At 39.5% G+C, this 11739-nt stretch overlaps 1 protein-coding gene across 1 annotated transcript in view; it reads left to right on the forward strand.

The window, feature by feature from the left end:
• PCDH9 (protocadherin 9) overlaps positions 1-10342 on the forward strand; it is a 109796-nt gene extending 99454 nt beyond the window's left edge. Inside the window, exon 3 of the mRNA XM_018566375.1 lies at positions 9981-10342. Coding sequence (XP_018421877.1) covers positions 9981-10109 — 129 coding nt within the window. The 3' untranslated portion in view covers positions 10110-10342. The remainder of the gene's footprint in view (positions 1-9980) is intronic.
• The last annotated feature ends 1397 nt before the right edge of the window (positions 10343-11739 follow it).

An 11739-nucleotide genomic window follows, 5' to 3' on the forward strand; every position in this document is an offset into this window, starting at 1 on the left:
CTGCCCAGCTGTCGGAAGGAGGCTGTCGGCCGCTCAGCCAGATTCGGCTTTCAGCACGGCTGAGCCGCTCGGCCATGATCGGGAGCTGTACGGGCTATAGTGAATAGCCCATACAGCACCCCTTCGGTTCTACTGAACCGAAGGGGTCCTGGGGCCGAAGCTAGCCGGAGGATCGGCCGAAGCTACGGCCAGATCCTTCGGCAGCTTCGTGAATAGACCCCTGTTTGTTTTTCTGGGCCTGGCCTGAGCCAGGGGTAACACATCCATTTAGATCCAGCTGCCCATGGACTAACATATGGCATCCGATCAGGTCCGTGAGAAAAGCTGATAGGTGGATCTGATCGGATCGCCCCTCTAAAAGAGCCCTTACTCCTTTTCAGGCTATTTACATTTTCTGCAATTGCATGAAATTAAACCTCACTGTTTTCAGAATTTTTAGCCACTTCTGAAAATTAACAAAGCAACATTACTCTCTGTAATGGATATGAAGGGGAAGGGGGGGCTTGTAGTCGAAATACAGTAAGCATAAGGTATATAATACTGTTTTTCCATAGAAATTGAGTTATTGGCAGGAGCACCAGGTAAAATATACTGACCACTGACCACCTAAGAGGCTGCACTGGCCACCTGGAGCCCTTACTGACACCTGAAATTTAGTTTTGCACAGGAGCGCCAGGTAAAATATACGAAAAAAGTCAGAGAAAAGGTAATACATGCTTTTAAGGGGAGTGATGCATGCAGGGGAGTGAAGGTAAATAGAAAGGAGTTGTTGTCAGTAAAACAATACAATTGCCTTGCCCCACATGGATTTGTCCATTTCCATTTAGACAGACTTATTATTTTCAAGCACTGTTGAACAACAAGTATGCATCAAAACTCACTGCAAAACATATTCTGCTATGTTAAAAGTCTCCAGCTCCAAGAAGGACATTTCATTTCACCACAGTTTATGCTAAACAACCTTGTCACTGGGTGTGACCTAGATTCTTTAGGCATCCCTACGGAAAGTTCTGCAGGATACAGGTAATACCACATCTGCTAAAACATTTTTACAGGAACATTATAATATAAAACCCTAAATTGGCAAATGATACAGAAAACCATATGCTCATCCCTGTAGACTACACAACACTGATGAATTTTATATTGCTTATCTCTATTCTGGAGATAATCTGTACTGACAGAAGTGCTATTGGTTGGGATTTTAAAAAAAACTGATCAATGTGGACTTACAGGAGAGACATTTTATAGGCTTTTCTTTTGTAAGATTTTTGCCTTTAGGAAAACAAAGTCTTTCCTATATGCTTCCTGCAACAATCAAGTATCATCATATAAATGTCCAGTAGATTTGCAAAAGATTGAAAGAACTAATGAAGTATGACAAAAATGTACCTCGGGGTAAAATGTCTGTATAGATTTTTATGTGGTACTGTTAAAAATCAGACATATTGGCAACTACTATTGCTCTTTGTGCATAGATGTCTTAGGAAACAAGTGTCTGGAAGTCAAGCAGTCTCCACTTGTGGCTTAAACTGTCACAGTCAGTTAAGTCATGTTTAACCAACTCTAGTCCTTAAGACCTTGAATAGCTTTTGGTTTTTATTAAGACATTTTTGTCATGTGTCAGGAATGGTTACTTACAAAAATTAATTTGACTGCTGGCAAGACTTTAAAGTGACACTAAAATATTAAAAATGCATTCAAGTACCTTGACTATTAACAAAAATGCTGACACTGTCCTTCCTTCTGGAGAGTGTTTACTTTTGTTCCCCATAGTCCCTGTATGTGCTGCAAAGTAGCCACTGCTCAGAGGGCCAGATTAACATAGGGGTGGAGCTTCCACTCCAGGCCCGCCTCTGCACATAGGCCCGGCCAACCCAAATCGCCAGACTTAAATCCAACGGCACGACCCAAATTGCTGCAATCCAGGCCAGCCGCAACCAGGCAGCCATGGCCCTCCTTTCAGGCATATAAGAGGGCTGCTCGCTGGGGCCTCTCAGGGGCCCTAGTGAGCAGTGAGCAACCGCCTGAGCAGAGAGCTGCATCTACTGTGGCCACAGCCATCAGTTTTACTCTGCATACCCCTGGCCTGGCGAGAGTCCGCACGGACCACCTAGAGCCCTCACTGACCACTTGGAGCTCACACTGACCACTCGGAGCCCACACTGACCACCTGGAGCCCTCACTGACCACCTGGAGCCCGCATTGACCACCGGGAGCCTGCACTGATTAACTGGGGCCTGCACTGACCACCTGGAGCCCGCACTGACAACCTGAGAGCCCATACTGACCACCTGAAAGCCCTCACTGACCACCTGTTGCCCACACTATATAATCCTCTATAGCTGGTGCCATTCTGAATTGCTTTATAATGTGTTGCTGGGATTTGTAGTACTCTATAGTTGGTGGTATTTTGCATTGCTCTGCAATGCATTACTGGGATTTGTAGTCTTCTATAGTTGACGGTATTCTGCATTGCTGTATAATGTATTGCTAAGATTTGTAGTCCCTCTACAGCTTGGAGTTAGTGGCAGATCTACCATGGTAACAGCTGCAACCAGGCCCTGGTGCTCCACCACCGATTCCAAGCTGTAGAGAGACTAAAAATCACAGACCAGACAGGAGGAAGAGGGCCCCGGTATCACCTTTTCACTTTAAATAAGCTATTGAAGTGCTGATCGCACTTGATAGCTTATTGCTGGTCTTCGGGGGCCCTGCAATGACAGCTCAGGGACTGGAAGTGATGTAATCAGCATCGCTCCCGGTCTCATAGTGTGGGGAGGAGATGGGTGAATGGAAGTTCGCCAATCTCCTTCCCAGCTTCCCGTGGGGGGAGGCGGACACTTTCCCGGCCCGTAGAAGCGATCTGGTGACAGCTGAGTCACTAGTATCGCCAGTAAAGCCGGCTGCAGGCTCTACAAATATGAACAGAGTCCCAGCGGTTTTTGTCTGTTTAGGGGTTAAAGGCTTTCTAGCTAAAAAGAACAGCCTGAAAACCTATGTACAACTTTTTGGTATTTTTATTTTAAGAAATTTTGTACACAAAGATTATGTGCTTGCTAAATAATTCTTAAAAAATAATTTAGAGTTTCCCAATTAGCTTTCATGTAATAATATAAAGTAAGCCTGTAGGAATAAAATGTAAACGTAGCCTGCCACTTTGTAGCAGGCAAGATTTAGGCCAGGAATACATGCATATATTTTCTTCATTCAACCTTCATTCTTGGCTGCATGCTCCATTCAGCTAATACATTTTCACATGGCTCCTTCGATCAGCTGATCAAGGGATGTCAGCAAGAAGGGTGACAACAGCAGCTGCCACTGTGCAAATTTTGGCCGGTTCCTGATGAACTCAGTGTGTGAATAGCCTACTTCAGGCTAGTTACTAAAGGAGTTGAGAATGTTCTAGGCTTTTTAGGCTAGTTACTAAAAGAATTAAGAATGTTAAATTCAATTATCCAATCATGAGCAGATGAAATAAGTAAACACAAGATTTATTTTTTACATGATTCAATTATCTAAATTAGCCTTATAGGGTCTGTTCTTGCAGCCTGGTCATTCGGATATACTATCACAATTGCATCTGAATGTTTTGTTTAAAGTAAAGCTTTACTGACTCAAAATGGTGCAGAGTGATACTGTGAACACAAAGGAGGCAATGGAGGCATTCTCCGGCACCTTCATGTACCCTTCAATCCCCAGAAGCCCTGAAATTTTGGGCCTTCTAATAGGCAACTATCAATTAGATAAAGTAAGGAAAAATGTTGGCCCACATGCCTTAATATTGACCCTTAAATGTAAAACAGCTTCTGTTCAATAAGACTTGGCAACAGGTGAGTAAAACTGGGAAGCAATTGAAGGGCATGTTCAGTCACCTGAGTGTGTCTGCTTTACATTGCTGTATCCATTTAAGAGTTTATTTTAACTCCAGAAGTAGAAGTAAACAGAATCAACACAGAAATGTCACTTACTTTTTGTTACAATATTTGTGACCTCTGAGGTTCCCATCTATTGTTAGGACTTCCATTGCTCTTTAGGGTAGTTCTAGTTTCAAAGCAGCCATGTAATTCTGCAAAGGCGTGCCCTGCCCTGTAGTTTGCAGAAGTTGCAGCCACCAACACTGGGCCAGACTCTGAGCTGCAAGTAACCACCAACATAAAATTTTTCCTTTCATATCAGCATGAGCCGTCTTAATTTATACAGCATAAAAACAAAGGAATTAGTAGATTCTCTATTGTTCAGGGAGCATGAAACCATCTTTCCATCTTTTGTGTGGCAGTGTGCACAGTTGAAAAGTAGCTGTCAATATAGAAAGTAGTCAACATGCTGCTTCCCATAATGCATTCCTGTATGACTTTTTGGTAAAATAATCACATGAGGTGGTCTTTGTACAGAAGAAAACAATTATTTACTTATTTCTCAGGCATCTCTGCACATAACTGGAAGATATGATTACCTTCAGCTTACATCACACTTATAGCTAAACTCCAGCTGTCTAAGACATGAATTTACTCTTGTTTCCTGTCCTGCCTGTAAGATAGAAATTGAATGTCATTCTCCCTAGCGGGACACAGATAGCAAAAAATAACCTCAAATTAACAAAATACCCTTGTAGTGCCCCCCTGCACTGCAAGGGTTAAATGCTCATTTTTGCCTAGGGTACTGATAAAAGCACATTTACTTACCTTAACCCTTGCTCCTGTAGGCTGCTGCTTCCATGCAACTGGATCTCCACAGCCACTTCTCTTCGATGACCCGACCAGTGGTCGCAGCTGAGATGTCATCACGTACAATACAAGACCATGAGTCCTGTGTTGTGAGTGAGGACCTTGAGGGCATTTGCCCACAAGCTGAAGCATCAGAGGGAAGAGGTGAGCGTCACGTCCCGTGTTAATGAGGGATAAGTAAAGGTGCTTTTTACTGGTACCCTAGGCAAAAATAAGCATTGAAATGTGGAGAAGAGCCCCACTGCAGGGGTAGTTTTTTCATATGTCCAGTTAAGCTTTAAAAAAGTCAGATCCTATGATTACATCTTTCTAATTTATTTACGAAACTTCCAAACTTCCATAGCTCAGTGGAAAATGCACAAGTAGTAATAATAAAAGTAATTTAGCAAAAAACTAATCCAGTTTAGATTTAGTAGTGTTAATCTTATGAATGTGCCGCAGTGAAGGTCATCTCGATGTTCAGGCTTTTTGCCAGCAGACCAGCAAGATATTATTTAATTCCATTAGACTTTTTTCCCTCTCTCTGCAGACCCAGATGAGTAGCGCAGCAATCTGCAATGATATGTATATTTAAACTGCCAAGGTTTCTCTTTACCCCCTGCTAAAGCCTGCCGAGTGGGTCTAAGAAAAAGTTGTGCACATTATAACAAATGTAAAATAATTAAAAGAATGTGCCAGCTTAAAGGTCAGTATGTTGTTGTGTCAAGTCATGCTAATAACAGTTATTCTGCTATACACGGGAGACTTCCTATTTATTTTATTTCCTAGACCTTCTCGAATACTACTTGTAAATTAATCAACGGATACAAATAGTGGCTATCTCTTTCTCCTGTTGTGCACAGCTTTTGGGCTGACGTATTGAAAGTCACTTTATAGTCAATTTGCATATGCATTCCTAACATAAACTAAATGTTAATAGTCCCCATGACATTTCCATCTAACTGATGGCCAGATTCAAGACACTCCACACACATAGCAACCAAGCAAACTGGAATTTCAGATTTATTAGCACGACAAAAATTGATTGAGTGTGCATTTTTTATATGACTGGCATATCTCGGATTGCCAAAGAATATTCCCTAGCAGCTATAAAATATGTTTATACAAACAATACAAAGGGAATTTTTAGCAAGACATAAAACTGCTCATTATTTCAAACATAAATTATGAATTAATGGTACAGACAACTTGACCTTTTAATCTTCTTGAAAATAAACTGTAAATAACATTTAAAAAAGTGATTTAAATCATCACTCTATAATGTATATAAAACATTAAAAATAGACAAAATGTTGTTAGTTGATTGTTATTGGAACCTTACATGATGGGATTCAGCAGATTTTATGGTAGTTTATTGCAGGCTATAAAGCGTTATATTTTCAGTTTTGAACCAGCATAATATGAGTTAAGAAAAAAATCAGATATAATGCTATCTTGGGATGTGTAAGAAAATATATATATTTTTTTGCAATTGTTCTTACTCTTAATGCTTTAATAAGAAGTACATTTAGGAAAAATATTATGTACTTTTTCACATGTATTTCTAATTTAGATTTTTTTAGATGCTTAATTAATTTAATGTTAAATGAAAAAAAGCACACCTTAAATTATAAAATTTGGGTTACTGCAAATGTCATGGATATGTGCATTTACATGTAGTATACATTGTTTTCATGTTATTACTGCCATGTTACACAACACTGCTTTACCACTCTTTCCTACCCACTGTTCTGGGTTAACAGGTTAATTCACGGGGCTTTCTGTGGTACAACCAAGAGCCAATATCCTTATATCATAAAAACATGTTTGTTTATTTTTTTCATTAAAACCAGATGAAAACACATGTTTGTAAAGGTGGCTAGAACTTCCTATGTATAACATATACATTATGCAAATGCATCAACTGCTGTGCATAACTTAACATCAAAAATGGCCAACATGGGTGTATTACAGATAATCCATAGCTTGTCAGTGATGTAATGGTAACGATTCTCAACATGTTTTGCATATATAGGGGTCTATTCACAAAGCTGCCGAAGGATCTGGCCGTAGCTTCGGCCGATCCTTCGACAGCAAGAGGGAGAAGATTATGCTCTGAACCAGCTAAAAACTCAACAATGGAAACACCTACATATATGTCAGCCTTTCTTGGGGACCACAAAAGAGGTCATATAAGTGGGCAGTGATCACAATAGGGTACTCATTTTGCCTGATGCCGCTGGTGTAAAATGGTAGAAAAGCACTAGGGTCTCCCTATGCAGCCTGGTGGGGTTCTGAACACTGAGGTCACTGCCTGAAACACATGCAAAAAAGAAAACAAGAGCAGCACCCTCTCTTCATGTGATACCACTTTTTATTAAAAAATTATATAAAAGCACATTTTATATTTACAAGAGTCCTTGTATAGACACGGCTTTTAGATTGATGCATAAAATGAAAGTCATATGCCACTAAGCCGACTGGACATCAGATCATCATCAAAGGCAATGAATAGGTAATGGTTAATGCATTGGAATGCAGAAACCATCTTCATCAGAACCAAAACCATATCTGTTTTGGTTCTGACAAAGATGGTTTAACCATTGAATCGTGTTAACCCTTACATATCCATTGCCTTTGATGATGCTCTGATGTTCAGTATTAAATTTGCTTTTATATACATTTAATAAAAAGCGGTATCACACGAACAGAGGGCACAACCAATTAGGCATCCCCTAGCCTAGTCATTAATAATCATCTATGGGGGTCATTAACAAAGACTGGTGCAAAGAAGAGAAAATTGGTAGCAGTTACTTGGGGTTACTAATCATGTTTTGTCTTGATATAAAATTAAAGTGTAGCCCATTTGGCAAGTTTTTTTATTGCTGTCTGTGTCCACAATGAGGCTATTGACCCCTTTATTAGGCCTGATGACTACAGTCAGTGGGACACAAAGTGAGGAGAAATCCAAAATGTTAGCATTGTCACTAGAGTAAGAGTTGAGGGCAATTATTCAAAGGAGACAATGACAGCTGTCAAAGACATGAATGTCCTCTTGTTTACTGTCCTGCCTGTAAGACAGGAAGTGAATGTGATAGCAAAAAATAACCTAAAATATATTGTTAACCCTTTCCTACTCTAACCAAACCTAAAAAAAAAAGGTTTAACTATGCATTCACTTTAAAGTGTATGGTATGAGTGATCCTCCACTGTTGGGCTTGTGTTTTTGTTGGCTGATATTGCTATTAGACTTACAGGATTCATCATGTGCAGGTAATGAAATGTAAAAATATAAGAACACTGAAACAAATTACTAAATTGGTAATTCTTTCCCTATGCCCTTGTAAAAGCCATGTTATCACTTCACCCATAATGGATGTGACTGAGGAGAGTTTACAATATATTGCATAGAGGAATGATGATGTTTGAAGTACTGTAAATTATATAACCAGTAAACTATATTTCACTGACCAACAACAAACTGAAATGGGATTGGTTGCTATGGATTACCACATTTTGCACATCACAATTGCCCTTTATACTTCCTTACTGAAAAAGGCTACACAAATAGTAAAGACCCATAGCCCGAATTGGTGCAGTAAACCTTAAAAGAGAACTATGGGGTAACCTTTTTATCCCATAGTTCTCCTCAGGGTCATGGGAGGACTATATACTAACGTCCTCCCGAGACCCAAAACTCTATTGCCCACTATGTGCTGAGAGAGCCACAGCCGGGACAGATCCTGACAATGCTGTTGAGATCCACCCCGCTGTCTGACAGTGGGCTCTGCCTATGTAGAGGAAGAGTCATCTATGCCAACCCCCTCTCCCGTCGATCCCTCCAATCAGTGCTGGAGGGTCGCAGCAGGCAGCGGGGAAATCCCTGTGGGGAGCGGCAACTGACAGTCACCACTCTCTGCAGGGAGATGATCGGGAAGTGAGCAAGCTGTGGTATGTGTTCACTCACTTCCCGATGAATAGAGCCGATGTGTGACAATTTTAATGTCACACTTCGGGTCTAACTATGGGGATGAGTGTATTTCACTCACCCCATAGTTCTCATTTAAAGCAGTGAATTTACACAATAAGGATTATTGGTCTAATTTACTAAAGGAGTCAAGTTTCCATAGCCTGTGTTACTTTAAGCTATACAGGTTTAGGTCAAAATACAAATTTTGCTTAATCTGCGTATTAGGAAGTAAACACATGTTGACGTGAATGTCAACATTTAGTAAATCAGCCCTTAGCCACAAACTAACACATTTGCCTAAAAAATAGCAGGCTAGTATTCTAGGAAACACATTTTTGCTGTGTCTGTCTGTTTAGATGTCTGTCTTTTTAGTTTGCTGATCACACAGCTGCTCAGGGGAAACATACATTATTTAAAGAATAAGTGCATTTCCACAAAACCCAATAAAACCCTACACCATCCTCCTCATTACATCAATACTATATATTACCAATCATAAATACAAACGCAACCTTAGCAGATGGCATCAGCTTGCCCAAAGCCACAGCTTTGTTTACATGTCTGTTGTGCTTACCAACCTTCTGTGTGAATCCATTATAGAGATAATAGGCCATCTCCATAATGTCTCCAAGTCTCTGGCAACAGCCCCCTTCATTCCTAAAGAGGATGCTGGCTTATGCCAGGACAGCACATCAAGAATATAAACAAAGCTACATTTCTGACAGACCTTGGAAATATATGTACATGGGTTGCCAAATTTGCCATGAGGTGGCTGGGGGTGGTGTAGGACTTTTTTGTGAAATGCACTTATTAAAGTGTTAATACCCAAATATGATGCAAACATCTGCTCCTCAGAAATCAATAATATTAAAATGATGATTCCTTTATTTCCCTCTGTTGAGATCATTTTTACTTCCTTTACCTGTCTTGTGTCTTGTGTCTATCCCTGTGAGGTCAGGTATTCATGAGATAGAGTAGGCTCCTTCAAAAAGTGAACTCCCAGAAGTCAAAGTAGTGGGTACACATAAGAAAGCTCCCAATATTGGAGGCACATTGGGTAAAGGATTCAGGGATGAAACTAATAAACAAGGGCAGGTAAATATGGTGCTGCACAAATGTGCAGCACAGAATAAGATTGTCTTATCAGAGTGGAAATTGGTAATTATTTTTACAGTAGCATTGATATCTCTTAGCATTATTTCATGTTAAACTTAGTGATGGCAGGTTCTTTTAAAGGATTACATTGAAACATTGTGGAATATGCTTGTCACTGATTTTTCCTTTCTAATTTTTAAATTAATTAGAAAATGACTCCCGGGGATGTGGGAATTACCATGGATAACTCAGAATTTGTAGCCACTAGACAAGCATCTACAACACTGGTACCACCCCTTTTCTCTGAGAAAGACTCTAAGAACCATCATACCTTGTGACCACCATGCCTATTCCATATCATCACACAGGGGTGGTCACACATTGGCCATGTTGTAAAAATAAGGGTATGATTGAGATGGACTGCAATTTGAAGATAACCATGTCAAGCAGAGCTAAGGTTCAACATGATATGAAATTATTGCAATTCATATAAGAACAAAGTTGGATGACTAATTATAATCATGTAGTAATCACAAAAAACATAACTAAATTGTGTTTTACTTGTACAGTGTAAAATTTGAATGCAAATTCCAGAAACATAATTCTAGAAAGAGGGACATAATTTGGTTACAAATTGTTAACAACACGTGTTTTGGCTATTCCTTGCTGGTTTAACCCATCTTTAAGGCCACCAACCAAGTCCTGCCGCCTTTGGGTCCTGCCACAAACCATAAAACCTTAAGTTTACATTCCTTTTTCTGTCTTTCTTTGGCAGAATGTATACGGTAATTGGAGACACTGAAAGCAAACTATTACTTGCCCTTACATTTATGATTAATAACAATCCTGTTGTTTGTATGCTTGTATATCTAAAAAATATATCCAATTAAAGTGTTTGTACTTAGGAATTTATTACAGTTTCCAAATGTGTTAAACAACATTTAGAAAGTGTTACCTAGCCAACCATGTGTTTATAAAAAATCTTCCTGCAAACTTGAAAGTATATTGAATATTGGAATGTTTTAATTTGTTACTGTTGTGTGTGGCACATACTCATGGTCTTCGGTACCTTCTTATTCATGGTAGCTGAATGATGTTAGCAGTTCATTCTGGGAATCTTGCTCTGTATAATTGTATTTGCTAAGTATTATTGGAAATACTAATTGAAACTGTCAGTAATATAATGGGCCATTGTAAACTATAACTTATATGCAGTAAATGATTATTAGGATTATGATAGTTGACAATGTAATGTGTGCCATGTTACCTTCTGTTATGATCTTTGTTCAAATGTATGCAAGTTTATATTTTCCAAAGGGATTGTTTTATATGATGTGTCTGAAAGCTAATTGCACTCATTCATGTATATTTTGTCACTTATACAATCTGTCCTGCCTTTTGCTTTAATATATGTAGACCTTTTTCTTACAGACATATTTTCATTCAATTATAAAAACTACACTACTCTTTCCTAAATGTCACTGTAAAATAACAATAAAGTCTGATAAGTTGTTTTATACAGTTTGGAGACTTTGTCCTGAATTTACTTGTCTCTCTTAACAGTCTGCAGTACAAAATGTGTATATAAATGAAGTCACACAATATTCCTAGTTTAAAAATATGAAAGGAGGTATGATCCTCAACCTATAGCTTAAAGTAGAATGCTGGCAAAAATGTTGGGGGGGTTTGGAAATGGGAAAGGGATAGAAGCTCTGTCAGATTTTACTCTCTGTCAGAACCACATTCACTTTCATTGTTTCTGGGGCAAGAAGTAAGAGGAGATCTCTCTACAAGGGGCATCTCTCTACATTGCGTGGCAATACCAGGGTGTTAGGTGGCCTCAAAGTCACCCAGGGTTCTCAGCCAGAGGGGCTGAGTGGCTCCAGGATCCCAACTATGATCCAGAGAACCTGGAAAGGACTGAAAAGGCAGTTCTTTCCTGGTACCAGTAATGTCTTCCTGGAGCCA

The sequence above is a fragment of the Nanorana parkeri genome, unplaced genomic scaffold, assembly GCF_000935625.1.
Source record: "Nanorana parkeri isolate BGI_ZX_2015 unplaced genomic scaffold, ASM93562v1 scaffold944, whole genome shotgun sequence".
In the NCBI taxonomy this organism is placed as follows: domain Eukaryota; kingdom Metazoa; phylum Chordata; class Amphibia; order Anura; family Dicroglossidae; genus Nanorana; species Nanorana parkeri.